At 32.7% G+C, this 18,606-nt stretch overlaps 1 protein-coding gene across 7 annotated transcripts in view; it reads right to left on the bottom strand.

Annotated features, from left to right (window-relative positions):
• The window catches only part of cic (Putative transcription factor capicua), a 36,548-nt gene extending 19,868 nt beyond the window's left edge, over nt 1-16,680 (bottom strand). For 4 of the 7 annotated variants that reach the window (XM_088278233.1, XM_088278240.1, XM_088278238.1 and 1 more), the window contains exons 1-9: nt 15,934-16,680; nt 10,633-10,747; nt 9,529-10,239; nt 6,549-6,686; nt 5,662-5,866; nt 3,988-4,090; nt 3,090-3,314; nt 2,710-2,852; nt 815-1,022 (exon numbers count right to left, since the gene is read on the bottom strand). In XM_088278233.1, the coding sequence (XP_088134359.1) occupies nt 815-1,022; nt 2,710-2,852; nt 3,090-3,314; nt 3,988-4,090; nt 5,662-5,866; nt 6,549-6,686; nt 9,529-10,239; nt 10,633-10,710 (1,811 nt within the window). In that variant the 5' untranslated portion in view covers nt 10,711-10,747; nt 15,934-16,680. The remainder of the gene's footprint in view (nt 1-814; nt 1,023-2,709; nt 2,853-3,089; nt 3,315-3,987; nt 4,091-5,661; nt 5,867-6,548; nt 6,687-9,528; nt 10,240-10,632; nt 10,748-15,933) is intronic. The other 3 variants (XM_088278235.1, XM_088278237.1, XM_088278234.1) reach the window with 3 other exon arrangements.
• Nucleotides 16,681-18,606: the final 1,926 nt, after the last annotated feature.

Below are 18,606 nucleotides of genomic sequence, written 5' to 3'. Positions count from 1 at the left end.
GTATTTTGAAATGTGACAAGTCGAATGGGGATGGAGATTTGAATTTAGTTTGTTGGTGGAATTTGAAACCACCATATGTGAGATGTCGGCAAATTTATCAGCCAAAGAGCCAAATATAAACATTACACGGAATTTTTTTTCTCGTTAGCCAAATCTGTTTGCCTTATTGTAATTAATACGCCTTATTATAATTTTAGACCTTTATTAAATTACGGGAATACTCAATAATTTTTTATGTTGATTTCACACATAATAAGGATTTTATTCGTTGATAAAAATATTTTGAAAGTAAGGTATTCATAAGAACACTACTTATTGCGAATAATGTCCTTGCATCTCCTTTGAAAGATTGATAAATTCAGGTTTATATGTCGTTATTTTCAGCACAACTTCAGGTTCTCGTGAATAAGACAATTTTTTTGATTTTTGAATATACATTTTTTTTAATTGTGCGTGAGGAGACGTCCAGATGGCCGAGCGCGTAATGATTTGAACGCTTGAGATCTAGGTCTTAAGTAGTTGTATGATTGATGTTTTTATAAATGTTTTGTTTTACAATTAAAATATAACTTTGTTTTAAAATCACTATAAATATTTTATTATAACTTAATTATATTGTTTACCGGTTTCGAAGCTTTAGTTCGAAGTTTTAGTCTTGAAAAAGAAGCAGTCAGCTTGGAAACCGGTAAACATTATAATTAAGTTATAATAAAATATTTATAGTAATTTTAAATCAAAGTTATATTTCAATTATAAAACGGAAAGTCACAATGTTATTGCTTCAAATATGAATTAAATGTTTTGTCAATATTACCGTATGAGCTGCTGGTGCGTGTAGCGCGTCTTGTGGTGCTGCGGGGGCGGCGGCTGCGGCGGGGGGCTGCTGATGGGCACAAACACGTGCGGGCCCCCGCTGCCCGCGCTGCCCCCCCCGGCTCCGGGGCCGCCGCTCGTGCCCGCGCCCGCCACGGGGCCCGGGGGAGAGAAGCCCGGAGTGCCGGATCGAGAGCTCCCCAGCGAAACTATCCAGAGATTATAGACATTATTATTGTAAATTCTAAAATTATCGAGCCTGTTCCCGGTAGGCGGTAACATTTAAAGAAAAGTAAAACCTAACAAAATGTTTTCTTTTTCTTCGGTTTATATTTAAAGGATAATATGAAGATTTAATTAATGTAGATCAAATAGCTTATTTTATATTTTCGTTAATGTGAGTTGATTATTATTATTGTTTTTTTTTTTTCGCTTCCATCTCTATCTCCTCTTATTGTTATTACAATATATTTTCTTTTTTAAAAGAGCTAAAATCACTTGTAAACGAGTGGAGGTTTAAAAAGACAATGAAAAAATTAAGCCTCCATGCTACATATGCGTTTACACGCTAATTTAGTATGGCCGGCCTCGTGAGTGCAACATTAGAGAGTGTGTAAACGCACTTAAGGCAAAGAACCAGTTTACCCCAATTTAAAGAAGCCCGATGGGCTTTTAATCCATTAATCTCTTTGTAAACAGAGTTAATCAGTAAAGGCTCATGTGAGAGTATTCCCCGACAACATCAAAACGGTTAGATAAAGGCTTAGAGGTGCTAATATAATATTAAATAAATAAATGAGAAATAATTCAAAGTTAAAGCTGCATGCAAGAAATATTGTAGCATTCTACCCTATTTATCAACCCATTAATTAAGAAACATTTAAATACCAATAAAAAATTAAAAAATAACACGGGAACTGTCAACCCTTCATCAAATTTAAACTGTCAAATCTGCAAGAGTTTTTATCTCTCGATATTTAAATGTAAATATGTATTACAGAATTTTAATTGGCTTTCTACCAATAGATAGGGGTTTTTTTTTGGCAATCGATCTATTGCGGAAGATCTTTGGTCAAAAACAGCACATGTATTAAAAATAACTTGTCGAAGAAGAAAGTTCTTTTATTTTACATGACAAAATTAAATTAAGGATAGAAAAATCAGGGCATTATTTAATTAAATTGGCCTGATTTATGAATCAATAAACAGAGGTTGTTTTACATGAAAACACACATCTTCATTGTAAATGTCAGCAAACACTAAATTGTCATCATCAATCACGTGAAATATATATGTATATAACCAATATATAAAAAGATTGTTAATTTGAAAAAATTGGCAATAATAAAACAAAAATATTATGAAATAATTCTCAATAATTTTTTGCTAAATACAAAACTTTCAATAAAATCTTGAAAAACGTTTTAATAATTTGAGATATTTTTTTTTTGTCAGAAATTCAAATCGAAATTGAGAGAAGAAGCGAAAAAAACTGTACTATTTTTATTTTAATCTATTGAAATTACCAATTTTGATTCGGTGCTTTTATTATTTTGACTAAAAAAAACGTACGATAATGCACGGGAAAACTCAGTAAGGGGACATTATTGTTATTTGTAATTATGTATATGAAGAAATAAATAAAGCATTACTGCGTATCAGTTTAAATATTTTCTTTTCCAAATTGAAATCATCAAAATTTTAATTATTTTATTTTAAATTGTTATTTGCAATTGTGTATATGAAGAAATAAATAAAGCATTACTGCATATCAGTTTGAATATTTTCTTTTCCAAATTGTGAATTCGTTAAAATTTTAATTGTTTTTCACACTTGGACCTCTAAAATTGAAGTTTTCTAGTGTATTAATAAACAAGAAGCTCGGAGTGGACTCACCGAGCATATTAGCGGCTTCCGTTTCATCGTGGTCGAACCTCCCGGCCACCCTGCTGTAGTGGGGCGATGTGGTCTCCGAGTCCCGAGAAGTGTCTTCTCCATCCATCGGACCGCCGGATGAAGACAACGACTTGCTACTGCTTCTAGACAAAAACAAATTCATAAGCAATTGAACACAGATACTCGATATCAAACTAACAGTTGGCTCCGTGAGTGGAATATGTTTGAAAGGATACAGAAGTAAGTGAAGGAGTTCAGGGGACATTACTGCGAGAAGAAATACATAAGTATATTTTCTATGTATGGAGAGATTGATGAAGATAAAGAAAGGAGAGTAAATGCAGAAGGTAGAAGGTAGAAGAGGAGCAGTCGGGGCATACCTGTGGTGGGGTGTGTGGGAGTTGCCGCCGAGGGGGGTATTGGTGTTGCGGGGCGCGCGCAGGGACAGGTGGCGGGAGCAGTAGCCCTTGCGCTGGCTCTCCTTGCAGCAGCCCTCGCGGGAGCAGAGCCTCCTCCACTGCTTCCCGTTGAACTTCTTGCGGACCCCCGACTGGGTGGACACCACGTCGCCCTTCTTGTACTTGTGGGGCGTGGCGGCCTGAGATCTGCCGAATCCAGTTATTGCAACATTATTCTCGGCTCTTTAACACGGCTCCCGTGCCCATAAAAATAATGCAGCCACTATTGAATCAGGAGTCGTGTCGAATAAAGATAAGAATTTGTAGCCGGTTTTATGTGTTTTGAAAACACAAAGACAACACTTATTTACGATGTTGATTTTGAACAAAATTATGGGTGTAATAAAAATATAACTTTGTTTTAAAATCACCATAAATATTTTATTATAACTTAATTATAATGTCTACCGGTTTCGAAGCTAACCGCTTCTTTTTCAAGACTGAAAATCTTGAAAAAGCGGCCCATAAAAACAATAAATATTATTTTTATGGGCCGTGCCCATAAAAATAATATTTATTTCCAATTGGTCTGGGTGTTTGCAATGTATTTTTCACATTTACCTTCCCTATCCTTACTATCCTACCTGCAGATAAGCCTCTAAAAATAGAGGCTTTACTGGTTTTTTTTTTTAATGTGGACGTTCCTAAGTTAAACTACCACACATCTAAAATTCATAGTAGACAGTTATTCTCATAGATATGGCTGTTCCGGGCTTTGAGTCAATTACACTACCGTGGGATCAAAAACCATCTCTATTAGGTTGGTCATTCAGGGAACTCCTATTGGGAAAACTAAAGTGGTAGAGATAAAAAGCCATACCTCGGGGTGGGGGGCTGAGATCGTGGTGTAATACTTCTTTGTTCAAGTAGACTAGAGGTGCTTCCGCGGCTCTGCAAACTACTTCTTTTACTGCTACCGCCTTCTAGAAAGATATTTTTACATTACCTATCATTGAGTTTGTCAAATGAAGCAACTACATACAAAGGGTTTTACATATTTTGAGAAAACCGAAAATAGTGATATTATTTATATTCATGTTTTTAAAAATTATTTATTAGATTTAAAAAAATATTTTACATTTAAAGGGTTTTACATATTTTGAGAAAATGAACATAGTGATATTATTTATATTCATGTTTTTAAAAATTATTTATTAGATTTAAAAAAATATTTTATAAAAATAGTTTTTTTTTCTCAATTTAATTTTTACAGTTGTTTTAATATATTCTCAGAATCTATTGTACTGTTGATATATGTACCAAGCCACCTTATGTAGCTTGTCTGCGGAATTTGTAAAAAAATAGCATACACAAGAATAAAGAAAAAAATTAGGGTAATGAATTAAAATGAAATAATTTGGTATTCTGAAGATGCTTTTTGAGGCAAAAGTGCTTCATGCACAATAAAAAAATTGCGAATAACTTCACATTAACCCAGCATTTTACGTATCCAACCTCCGTTTGGAAATACAAATATTGGTTTGTATTGTATACTCTGAAAATATGTTATTGAATTATAACATTCCTCTTAAAAAATATTAAGTGAAGATACATACAACACATGTAATATGCGGTAAATTGTACTTATTTTAGAAATATTATATGTGTAGACTTTCACCCTGTCAACATTTGATCAAATAAACAATATTGACAGAGCTAACACAACAATCACACACCGCTCCAATAAACGCATATTTGTAAAGGATAACTTTATTGTATGAATTTTCATTTTAAAAAAAATAATTGAAATACGCATTAACTAAAATTTTTACGGGTCATGGGGCATTTCGAGAATACCACTTCCGTTTTTAAATTAGACAAAACTCTACTTGTGAATGTGATGAGATTTAGTGTGGGTATGCCCAATTTTATAAAAAGAAAGATCTGAATTGGAAACAGAATGTGCGAAAGAAGGTATGCAGTTGACAAAAGTTTATGAGGCAATAGGACATAAAGATCTTTCAGATTTAGTGGTGTCTTATTTAGAAAATATGACAAGACAAATGAATGAGACAAATCTTGATTGATAAAAGATATTGGATCGGTTGTGTCTATTGTATTGTTTTTAGGGATCAACCTTATTAATTTATTACTAACTATACACATCCACTATCATTTTTAGATATATAAACTAAATATTATATAAATCCTTGTACACAATAGGCAAGGATAATTTTCTAAAACAATTAAAAAATATTTTTAAATAAAAAATGGATAACTTAAATGAGTTAACGAGTAACTGGTACAATTAGTATAAATATAGAATATAGAATAATAAATTAATATGTATTTTATTGTTTTAGTTGTTTTAATTACAAAGTTTTGTTATTTGATAATATGAGAAACAACATCATTTATTTTGTATATTAAAAGCATTGTTAACTTTGTGGTATGGTAATATAACACTCATCATTCGTCATTCACTTTGTGGTTTAAAGTGGTATTACGCAAAGTGAACGATGAATGATAAGGAGAGTGTTAACAATATAATTACCCTGTTCCATGGGAAAATTGATATCCTCCCTTCTGAGATCATCGTCGCTCTCTCCATACTCGTCGTAGTGTCGCTTTCCGAGGTCGTCGACAGACCCGTTGGAGAGCGGGGCCATGGCCAGCACGGAGGTGGCCATCCCCCCGAAGGAGCCGCCCAGGCTGCCCATCCCGGCTACCGGGGAACTGGTGTAAAAGTTCTCCGAAGGCTACAATTTATTACGAAATCATTAGAAACAATCAATAAAAACTTTTCCCAAAAGATAATTACGTGATTATAATCCAGGATTCGGACCTCACATACAAATAAATATATATATATATATATATATATATATATATATATATATATATATATATATATATATATATATATATATATATATATATATATATATATATATATATATATATATATATATATATATATATATATATATATATATATATATATATATATATATATATATATATATATATATATATATATATATATATATATATATATATATATTTATATATATATATATATATATATATATATATATATATATATATATATATATATATATATATATATATAGAATCATGGGTAGAATTGGTGTTACACGTGTGTAAAGTGATCACTCAAACCAGCCTTTGACGGTCGCAAGGCCCGTAAATGCCCAGATTTCGATTTTCTTCTTCATCTTTGTTGAGATATCAAAAAAGACTATATTAATCTATCGTTCGTAGTCCATTCCAAAAGATAATCATTTCATTAAAACTTACTATAATTTGTCAATCTTGAATTGAATGTAATCCAGGTATTATAAAATATTCTAACTCAATTTTGTCTTATGGGATTATTTTGTTTCCGGTAATAATCTAAAGGAGAATAATTGAGTAAACCTGCAGGGCGGAGAGCTGGTGATGATGGAGCGGCACTAGACGAGCCCCGATGTCCTCCAGTTCTTCCGCCCACGGGGGCTGCAGCAGACGGATGTCCGCTCTCTTGACGACCACACCTTCATCGTGGCTGCCCGTTATCTAAACAAAAATAAATGAAAACATGAATACCTTATGTTACGACAAAAACATTTAATATGAAAATTCGACTAGCAAAAAATCATTCTTTTCATCTCACCAATAGATGTCTCTAGTGAAGTTCTGGTGATTCAAGAACAATATTTCAAAATTGGTTCATATATATATAGAACTTCTAAGAATTTGAGTAGTGTGGTTGTCAATAATGGGTAGAATTGGTAAATGTTACACGTGTGTAAAGTGATCACTTAAACCAGCTTATGACGGTTGTCAGCCCCGTAAATGCCCAGATTTCCATATTCTTCTTCATCTTTGATGAAATGTCAAAAAATAATATTAAAAAAAAATAATAGCAAAAATACACTAATTTATACATTAAATATTAACATCAAACACTGATTTTTAGAGCCAACTTAACTGTATTTTATTATTAACCCTTTCAATGCCAAAAGTTATTAATATGGTCGTACCCAGCAGGCCGAATTTTTTTTAACAAAAATGTGAAAGCTTATAAAAAGATGACTGTAATTTTGATAATATCGGTAAATTGTAATATTTTAGTATTTTTTGATCTTCCTAATAGATATTTTAATTGAAAAATAATGCATTGGATTTGATATTGGCTTGCGACAAGCTCAAATGGGAGCGCGTTAACTCGCTCATTTTGTATGGCCGGCCTGGCGGGCACATGAACACTCTTGTGGCAGCGAACCAGTGAAAAACACATAAAAATAAATTTTGTGATAATTGTTTCGCCTTGTTATGGCATTTAAAACCAATGTTTGAATTGAGACATTAGTTTGAAAATGCCGTAAAAAGGCGAAACTATTATCACAAATTTTATTTTGATGTGTTTTCAATAATAAAATACTATTTAGTAGACTCTAAAAATCAGTGTTTGGTACATATATAAATGTTTAGTATATATTTGATATATAAATTAAAATGCAGTTCTACAAATTAAATGCCAAATCTATAAATAAAAATACACTTAACAAAATGTACTTTATGGACCAGTTTTCATTATAATATTTTTGTTGTTGTTGCTATAACTAAGAAAACAAAACTAAAAAAACTCTATACCCTTTCATTTAAAATACCAATCCTAATTTATTTAATTTGTTAAATCACATTTATATGTTTATTATTAATAGGAATATGTCTGCCTCCATGGTGTAATGGTTAGCGTGTTTATCTACCGTGCTAGAGGTCCCGGGTTTGATTCCCAGGGGGAGGGGGTGAAGATAATTATTAGCGATTTTACACACTAATGTCCCTGAAGCGCAGGAGTGATCAACTTGCTTACATGTAAGTAACGATCAAGATGACACTGCTCCTATATGATGCAGTGCCCTATGCACCATTGGGTGCAGATAAGGGTTAGAAGAAGAATAAATAGGAATAAAAAAAAATATGTATTATCATCAGTGTTGATATCTTTTATCTATGAATTCAGTAAGTAAACATAGTAAGCTGCTGTACTACTCACAAGTATGAAATTCCCATTCAGATCATTAATTTAGAATGCTGAAATTAAATATTTACATTCACACGAGATAAAAGTAATTAAGAAATTGTGATTCATTGTAACATTATAGTACCTAATTTCAGTGTTATGGTCAGAACGCTCGGCTACCGTTCTGGAGGTCCCGGGTTCGATTCCCAGGGAGGGGGTTAAATGAATAATTTTTTCACTATTATTTATTCAATATTACCCTGCACTAGTACCTGAAGCGGAAGGCTCATCACCTTTCCTTCACGTGTTAATGATCAAGATAACAACGCGTTTATATGATGCAGTGCCCTATGCACCATTGGGGTGCGGATAGGGGTTTTGAAGAAATAAATTGTTTTTAAATAGTAAAAATGAGAAATGAATCTCTCAAAAGCAAAAACATTATACAGGTAAACCTCGTTCTGTGCTGGTTTGATTTACGCCGATTCACAATTACATCGGTTGGTGCCAGTTGCGGAATTTCCCGGTTCCCTGGATTTATTCATGGTGCAAGTGTAGAAGAGGGAGATAACATAAATGAGGACATTACAAGGCTTACACGCAAATGCAGAATCAAAGACATAACAACCAAAGATGTGACTGAACTTCTTTCTATTTATTGTTTCGGCATTAACTTTGTGGTAAGACATATTACAATGATTAAGGAAACACTTGTTTTTATACCACTTGAGTTTTATTAAAGACTATACTAGTTTCGGAAGCTAAAATCATTGAACTTTTTTCTAATGCTGACTGGTGCTTTTTTATAAAAAGTGTGAGAATTTTATTACGCATTGCAGAACTGGTGAATAGGTATTTATTTTTTAAAAATTTATTGATTATATCAAGAGATTATTTATTTTATAAACGAATTCAAAGTTTATTTGTTAAATACGTTTATAAATTATTTTGAATATATCGTAGTTATACAGGAGAAAGTGACCAAGTGTATTTTTTACAAAAACGTGATCGTTGACTATTTGAGATCTTACTAGCTTAATATTTCCCTGAAAAAATCCTAAAGTGGTTTGAACTTGAAAGTGTAATAAATTGACTTGTTAAAAATGACTAACTGCATTGACGTTTATTTTATTGCCAAGCAAAAGTGACTAAATGGCCCTCCTGAACATTTTACGTTTTGTTAGTTGGTCACTTTCTCATGTACGACTACGATATATGGCTTTGCATTAAATAAACATGTTAGATTGTTCTCATAATTTTGACACGGAACCTAACCTTATATCATCCATTATATTTGTGTTATTTTTTTATTATGCCGATGTCACTCGGAACAGAATCCCAGCATAAAATGAGGTTTACCCGTATTAAAAAAAGAAGAAAAAATGTTACCTTTACTAGAAATCTTATTGGTGAACTGAGAACATCATACACAACACCTTCCACAAATATATTCTGCACCGTATTGTCTCTATCTGTAGTCCGCACAACACACCGAGAGCCTTTTAGGACGTTTCCGGCAAGGGGGCAGGCGTCCCCGATTATATCGTACTTCTCTACACCGAACAGATCTCTGTAAATCACAGACTCGGCCTTGGAGCCGTTGAACTCCACTACCACCTCGTCCTGGTTGTCGCGCTTGATGACTTGCTTGATGACCCCGGGGAGATACAAGCCCCTCAGCTTGGCCAGAACTCTGGAGTTGCTCCAGTCCGACAACTCTATGCAAGGGTACCCGGGGTTCTGAACGGGCCCGGGCGATACGGATCTTCTGGCTTCTTGAATCACTTGATTTTGGGGTTGGAATTCGGCGGCCGCGAGTATCCCGTTGTTATTCGCTGAGTTCGGTTCCATTTCGAACTCGGAAGGGTCGAATTTTCTTTTCTTGGGCAGTTTTCTCACGGTCATTTGAGTGGGAGTCGCGGCCTGACTTCCGGATCGAGCTTGGTTAGCGGACACGGCGGGAGGCGGATCGGCCCTCGGGAAGCCCTGCTGGCCGCTGGAGTTGGCCATCGCGGAGCCCGAGTTCAGCGAGTCGCAGGTGGTCAGGACACCCGCCGAGATGCTCACAGATCCCACGCTGCTGATGACCGAAGCGGGGATCTGACAATTGAAAACAGACAAGCCTTTCAAATAAAATATAATCGCAAATTACATTCTCCTAAAATAGTGCCCAAATAAAACCTCAAAGCTGTTTAGGTGCTTAATGATTTATATATTTATTTTTTATAAAAATAATTTTATCAAAATATTTTGTTGTTGAGAGAAACAAAACAATAAACAATTTTTTTTTAAATGATGAATAGATGAAACTTTAATTTAGTCTTTGCTTTGAAATAGATGTGATTATAAGTGAGTTATCGAAATATATTTTAAGTATAAGTTTTATACACAATATTTATACTGATAATGTTGGAATAGTGTATTTATTAAATGTGATTTAAAATATACCTTGAGTGGTGGGTATGTACTGACATATTGAAATAAAGCGAATACCTGATGATCTATGTCCGGATAAGAATAGTGGACAGGCAGTCGCGGTGACGTGTCACGACCTACAGACTGCTTCTGCATTCCCTTAACTCTGCTTGACTTCCTTCATTATCTGAAACTTTAATATTTTATAATTATTTTTAGAGTTGGCGTTTAATTTGTAGAACTCCATTTAAATTTATGTATTAAATGTTAAATCAAACACTGATTTTTTGAGTGTACTAAGTTGTATTTTATTGTTGAAAAAACACATAAAAATCAATTTTGTGACAATTGTTTCGCCTAGTTATGGCATTTTAAACGGTCATTTTCAAACGAATGACATTCATTCATTAGTTGATTCGGCAGTCACTTTGTGGTAAAATCTTTCCATTTTTAAGTAAAGTTTTACTTAGTAAATACCACTATTTCTTAAAATTTAATGTGACACGTGTTTCGATGCATTCCGCATCATTTTCAAACACCGTATGAAACACGTGTCAGTAAATTTAGTAAAGTAAAACTTAAATTAAAAATTAATGAAATTCTTTTGAAAATGCCATAACTAGTTTTTTATGTGTTTTTTCAACAATAAAATATAGCTTAGTAGAGTAAAAAAATCAGTGTTTGGTTTAACATTTAATACATAAATATTTTATAATTCTTTACTAAATGACCAACAAATTTGCCATTCAATATGGAATAGTAATATTAAAATAACTAGCTCTAATTAAAGTAGAGCCACACACAAAAAATCAAGATCTTGCACAAAAGTTATATGTTAGTTCAGACCACTTACAATAGCTAGGAAAAATCCAAAACGCTCAACAAAAATAACATAACTTTTAGCAACACAATGGCTAAACATTAGAAGCTTGTTAAAAATAATAAAGTCCAAATGGCTGTAATAAATTGCAATTAAAATAAATCATCAGTCGTCTTAATTTATTTATAGGCAATAAATATCCACCCACGTAGAAAATCATTAAACTGAAAAAACTGTTAGGAATTAATATTATATTTAGATCGGTGTATTAACCCGAAATTCACTTATTCTTGTTAAATTGTTGGTTTATATTGTGGGTGTACTAGCAAAAAACGTTAACTCGAAAATATGCAATTTTGACTAATGATGCAGTATTGTAAAGTTTTCAACATTCTTTAAACTTGCAAAATACACCAAGTAGTTTGAAATGTCATATTTATGTGGTTTTACAAGTAAATTCAACTTTTAATAGCGGTTATGTTATTCAGGTTAAAAGCTTTGAATAATAGGGATTATTTCAATAGGGATTTCAGAGTTAACGTTTTTTGCAAGTATAACCATGATATATTTCTTATGTTCAAACCAGGCCCATGGTAAAGTTAAGTAGTGTGTTTTAAATTGTATAGCGGTTTAGATTCCCACTGGTTGTAAATGTATTTGATTGTAACATGAAGTTGCTTCGATTTTTGTTTTTGTCTCCATAAAGGTTTATTTTTGTACTGTGTCCTACAATTGTCTTTAAATATGCAATCATTTCTGCTATTGTGTATTTATTTTACGCCCCTAAAACAGCACGCTGTCAATGAAATATTTACACCTTCATTTCTGGGGCTAATTTAAGTTGGACCATAAAGGGGCCACAGTGGATAGAACATCTTGGAAGGGTCTAGGAAGCCCGAAAACCAATTAGACTAAGAGCGATCGAGGCAAACGGTGAGAGGTAATACACACACTACAGCTTGGATGCTTGAGAAATAGAGAAAAGGAAATTGAGGAGGATCAGTAAACAAAGACCCTGTATACAGAACATACTTCGAAAAAAATAATTATCAAATTAATACAAATGAATCATGTAATATTACTGCATTCACCTTTTTCGCTAGATCTATCCCCAACAGATTACTTTCTGTTATTTATAATAAATAAAATTTAGAGACCAAACTGAAACCATTCATTGATTATATGAATTCTTTATGTATTTTTTTCAATAATGGTATTTATGATTGAATTCCTCTTAAGGAAAAACCCATAGATTGTAATGGTGCCTATTTTGATAAAATAGTTTTAAAATGTTAACAACAAAATACAAAATCAGCAACTTCATATGTTTAGACCGAATACATACAACGGAACCTCAGGATAGGAAGTCAGACTGTTCGTAACCAGGAACATTGTTTTTAAATAATGATAATTTTAATATTAATATACACTTTCAAGGTTAAGTTAACAATATTTTTAGGTTGCATTGTGTAATTTTTATTCAAACTACAGTAACAAAACAAAAATTGAAGTTTGAATAACAGTCAAACTTCACTTCTGCATATTACACAATATCCCAATATCAACCAGTACCCTGAAAAGGTACCTGAAACATACGTAGGAGGTAATATTACACAGTATAACCTTAAAAAATGTGTTATATTGTTATAATGTATTATCCATTCCAGCCTCTAGAAAATGGCCCCAGTGCTCAAGATGAAATATTAATTCTTAGCTAACAAATAATTATTAAAATGTGTCTTTTGTCAACTTGAGATAAAGCCTCTATCGTTTTTATACTAAAGATGTCAGTGGAATCCTTTCAAATGCGGATAGTTATTTGGAATGTATGGGTGACGGTGGCGCCTTCAGTTGGGAAATTTGTGAAGTATATAGCCTACTCCAATTGAATCATCTTTCACATAAAACCGATAGACGCTTCATCTCAAGTTGAGACACCTATGATATTGAGATATCGTAGGGAGAATAATCCGGTATCTGATAGGTAGGTACTTCTCTTCCATGAAAACAAGGCAGTAGCAACTTAAATTCCCGTTTTACTAAAAACTTGCCCTATAAGGTTTGTTCATGGATTATATAACGGTGAGCAAATGACTCTGGCATTATGATTCAACAAATTTATGATGTAATTAAAAATTCAGAGATCTTAATTCACATAAAGGACTCTCCGTTCGTAACCTAAAATTCTATTCACAAACTGAGGTATTTTTTCATTGAGATATAAATTTTCCACTATATCCATTTTGAAATTAAATTAAATTAAGAAAGGTGTGTTGAGATGGTTTGGACATGTGGAGCGTATGAGTGAAGAAAGAACGGTTAAACAAATTTATGAGGCGAATGTAGTTGGAAAAAGAAGCAGAGGACGACCGAGGAAAACTTGGGACAATCAGGTATGTCAAATACTTGAAAGCGGCCGGGTCAGGAGTCGTAATAATCGTCGGGTATGTATGAGGAGATGCATGAATGTACAAGAGGCAAAGAATGTTTGCAAAGACAGAGTGGTGTGGCGTTTGATTCTCTCTGCCTACCCCTGCGGAGAAGCGGCGTGATGGTTAGTTAGTTTTTTTTTTTTTACATTTTGAAATAATTTTTTTGTTTGTTTATCCTTTCCTCAATGCTTTTTGTGCTTCAACGGTAAGGTTGCTTTGCTTTATTGCTTTTAAAAAATTGCACAAAATGATTACTGTCTCCCGACATTAGGTAATTTAAAAAAAGGTAATAAATTACCATAAAAAATCGCATGACAATCGCTACTACCCTTGTTAAAATATGTGAAGAAATAAGCAATATATAAAGGCTTCAATATCTTTATTTTAATTGCAAGAAAAATGCACATTTCATGAAGTCATCTAATGTGATGTCATTAGTTGTTTTAACTGCTAAAATCATAATTGGATATTTTGTAATTTCTTGTTACCGTGCCGTTACTATTACCAAAGAGTTCACATACCCTGTTGACATATTTTATATTGCAAGTAGGTAATTTTTGGTTTTAATACCATTGCTACCAACTTTCCAAAACTATCCGTGTGTGCAATGACACAATGCGTTGCTAACATACTAAAATGCTGTGTTTAGATCAAAATACTTTTATATGTAGAAGTATAATAAAAATCTTCTCATTATTTGATTCGGCAGTCACTTTATGGTAAAATCTATCCATTTTTGATTAATGTATTACTTAGTAAATACCACTTTCTTAAAATCTAATGTGACACGTGTTTCGATGCATTCCGCATCATTCGGTGTTTGAAAATGATGCGGAATGCATGGAAACACGTGTCATGGTAGATTTTAAGTAAAAGTAGTATTTACTAAGTAATACATTAATTAAAATCAATAAAAATCATTTTGGATAATTTATATAGCAGAATTTTTGTGGAATACTACCTCAAGGGTACTTCGCTGTGATGAAATTGGAGAAAAGAAAACAATATTCCTCTCAAGCAAAAATAGACCTTTAAAATTTCATGTAAATAAACACAGTTTACATGGACTGATTATGATTTTCTGATGTCACATGTGAACCTCTAAAATATCTTATATGACATGCCCCTCACATTGGTTGCAAGTCTCAGTCAAGTTGAAAAACGCCTCAAGGTTACAATACAATGTGTTGTGCAAATTATTCTATTTTTTTCAAAATGCAAGAAGTATGTGCCTTTTTTTATACTTGTATAATGTGATCTAAAAATATTTCACTGACTCTAAATGTTACACATGTATGGCTGGCTGATTATCACACAGTGTATTATGTTCTGACAATAGAATTATGCAGAACAGATTATCTAGTAAGGAATAATATATACACATTATTCCAAAACAAATATATAATTCAAAACTAAATACGAAGCTTAGTTTTATTGTATAAATAGAGTTTTTATTTCATTATAGACATACTAGTGTATACTCAAATGTGTATGAAGACGATGTTGTTATTGAAGAGTAATACATAGTGACAAAATTATTTGATAATAGGTGTCTATCCTTAAAATATAATATTATTAATATCAAAGCGAAGCATTTCATATATTGAGTATATATTTGTATACATTTATGAATACATACTGTCTTAATTAGATATTTAAAAATATATGTGATCTAAAATGTATAAAATGATAACACATGTGTCTATTTTCCGAAGCACACTCAGTAATAAAATGAATAATTGGATAGGTAAGTACGTAATTAGTAAACAATAGTACATTATTATTATTGAAACGTATGGATATATATCATCAACATTTAATTACCCGACTTATTATGCTATAAACCTCCAATTGACATGTTGCTAAACGTACATTTCTCGATACTCCTTCCACGATTTTTCTCGACAATTGACAATTACAATCTGACAGATTTGAGAAGTATCCGTAACTCGAGAGGGATTTTTCATCGGCATGTGGCGCATGCAAAAAGTTAAAACCGAGCAGAAAAAAAGAAATTGCGAACATTAGGTGGAAACTAACAAAGACCTTGAGCAGGAGACTCATTACACGACAGTGAATTCCTCCTAATACCGCATATAGTGTATACAGACAAGTATATGAACGTACCTATTTACCGCCTTCCATTGTTTTATGCACACACAAGGGACACAATGAAACACTCGGAGACTGCAATATGGATGTGTTGTAATAATACAAGAAATCATACGGATGATGTAAATTATCGATATGCAACACCGCAAACCGAAGCGATCCAAGCAAAGTTGTAAAACAGTGTTACTATCCAAATCATCATAGTATTTCCAGAGCCCCCCTCCAGCTCGGCTTATCTCCCAGAGGCTGACAGTAAATAAACACTCGCCTTGTATCCGACCATATCTCAATTTCACTACTTCACTTCAGCGCGTCCTTTCGAAGCACCGCGTTATTTCAATTTCACGAGTATCCTCCGTATTAGGACCGAAAATTACGTCTCGAACATTTTTATAGAATATTTGACATCCAGCGACACACGAACACCCACATCACTTCTCTTCTAAATCGATGTATTCCCGTTCCTCTCGCGTGCGTACGCCGTACGCGTATATACATGTGCACAAGTGAGACAACTATACATAGTTGAAAATTTATAATACTGTGCGTAATATCCCTTCCCCTGCTAGAGAGCTCGAGACTCGAGACGAAGTTGAATGGACCTAAAAGACGCACTCTGCGATTGGATCGATGGCAGTCACGTGAACACTGAACAGGGAAATGAATTTGGGCTTGTGCTCGACGCAATTCGCTGACTGAAAGGCGCGCAATTTGAAATTTCAGGGATTTTAAAATAATATCAATATTTGCATAAAAAGCAAGGCAGACTGTCCCTTTTTGGTTGTATGAAAATTTGCCCAAAATATATATTTTTAACACACATCGCCTTTATTATTATTAACGTTAATCGTAAGTATTCTAATATGAATTTTATATCTCCAAATGTTGTTATATTACGCCATTTTGACCTAATCTACCTCTTTTTAAACTTGTGTAATACAATACACTGATAAAAAATATTATGGGATGAGTAAGTGCGTTTACCGTCGGCACAAGTCTCGTCTTGTACTCACATTAGTAATACTTGAAATATTTACATTCTTCTTCATTATTTGCTTTTGTAAATTATGTCGTATTTTATCTGTGCATTGCAAATTTTATATAACTATAGCGAAGTGGTTAGGGCGTTTGGCTTCCGTGTTGGAAGTCACGGGTTCGATTCCCAAGGGTGTCAAATAAATAAAAGAAAGATTTTTTACTGTTAAATTTATTTAATACTACCCCGGAATGGTATTTGAAGCGCAGGGCCGTATAACCTTGTCTACATATACATATCGCTCACTCCTTTCAACAACGTCATAATACATCAAAAACTTGATTTTTCAGGAGATCATTTTTAAAGTTTAAAAATATAATGAAATGTATTAAAAATAAATATCAAGCCACTTATTGAACTTTTTACTGTGCAACAGATCCTTTTAGGTAAAACCTGAAGGTTTTTTCTCCATTTGAAAAATATTTAGTACCTATATTTAAAAAAATAATAACAATACCTTTTCTTCAAAATGCAAAAACAACACTTTCTGCCCTGTAGCGGGTAAATATTAAGTTAAAAATAAGCCACTTTTGTTGGGATATAATACATTTTCTGGTCATTTCGAAAACATGCACAACTGAAAATTGACAATTTTTTTATATAATATGACGTCGTTGAAAGGAGTGAGCGATATGTAATTCATGTTCAAATTAACATTGCGTCAATCTGATGCAATTTTCTGTGCAGCATAGGTAGCGGATAAGGGCTAGAAGAAGCGCTTTTATCAAATATATTTGGGAAAATCGAAAAATTCTTTGTTTTAGAAATGCCTACGGCGAATGGAGGTCGCGATATTTGACCTTGAATTGAAAAGTTGAAAAATTTATGATTTGTCTGTTATAAATGTTAGCGATTAATTTTAATATAACGACTACATTTTTTTAAACCAACTATGCTGTGTCACTTGGCTTCGATCTATCATCGTATATTGAATTTTTACAATGTTTAGCACAGGTATTACGTGTTGGACATTTTTGGTATTGTGTGTACTTTAAAACTATCCCAATTTCTGCATATCTAAAAATGATATTTGTTTTTATAAGAAATAAGTCAATATTTAAAAAAATATATTTATATTTTAAAACATTCTTATTATTTTTTACGAATGTTAGATTTTAGTGAAAATATGAATTCTTTTGGGGGTCTTTTGTGCATTTTTGATAAACCGGTATAAAACAGAAATAACAAAAAATAATGTTTGTATATATATATATATATATATATATATATAAAATGTGGATTTTTTAAAAGTTATTTTGCTGTACATTTTAATAAGGATAATGTAAAGAAATTCACGCTAAAAATTGGCATGAGTGTGTATTCAAGTTTGAAATAAACTAGGGTTGCCACATTCCTTTTATACACAATATATTTTTGAAATTTAAAATTATATTTTTTTATATAAAAAGAGGATAAGCATTCACAATCCACATATTTTATACTATTTGTGTAAATAATCGTTATATACCTATACACAGAGTGGCCGAACTTTTGAGCACCTGAGCACAGAAATGACGGTCTGTTGGCATTGTGTCAACTATTTTCAATGGATTTTTATCTCAATGTTGGTTTATTAGCTAATAAATTAATATGAAAAATCACAAGACTATCGGTAACATTCTTATTGAAATCTGTAGAGAAGTAAGGGAGAT

This window comes from Brachycentrus maculatus, unplaced genomic scaffold, assembly GCF_059751285.1.
Source record: "Brachycentrus maculatus isolate JH-2025_06_01 unplaced genomic scaffold, ASM5975128v1 h1tg000055l, whole genome shotgun sequence".
Classification (NCBI taxonomy): domain Eukaryota; kingdom Metazoa; phylum Arthropoda; class Insecta; order Trichoptera; family Brachycentridae; genus Brachycentrus; species Brachycentrus maculatus.
This window is presented reverse-complemented; position numbering and strand designations above follow the sequence as displayed.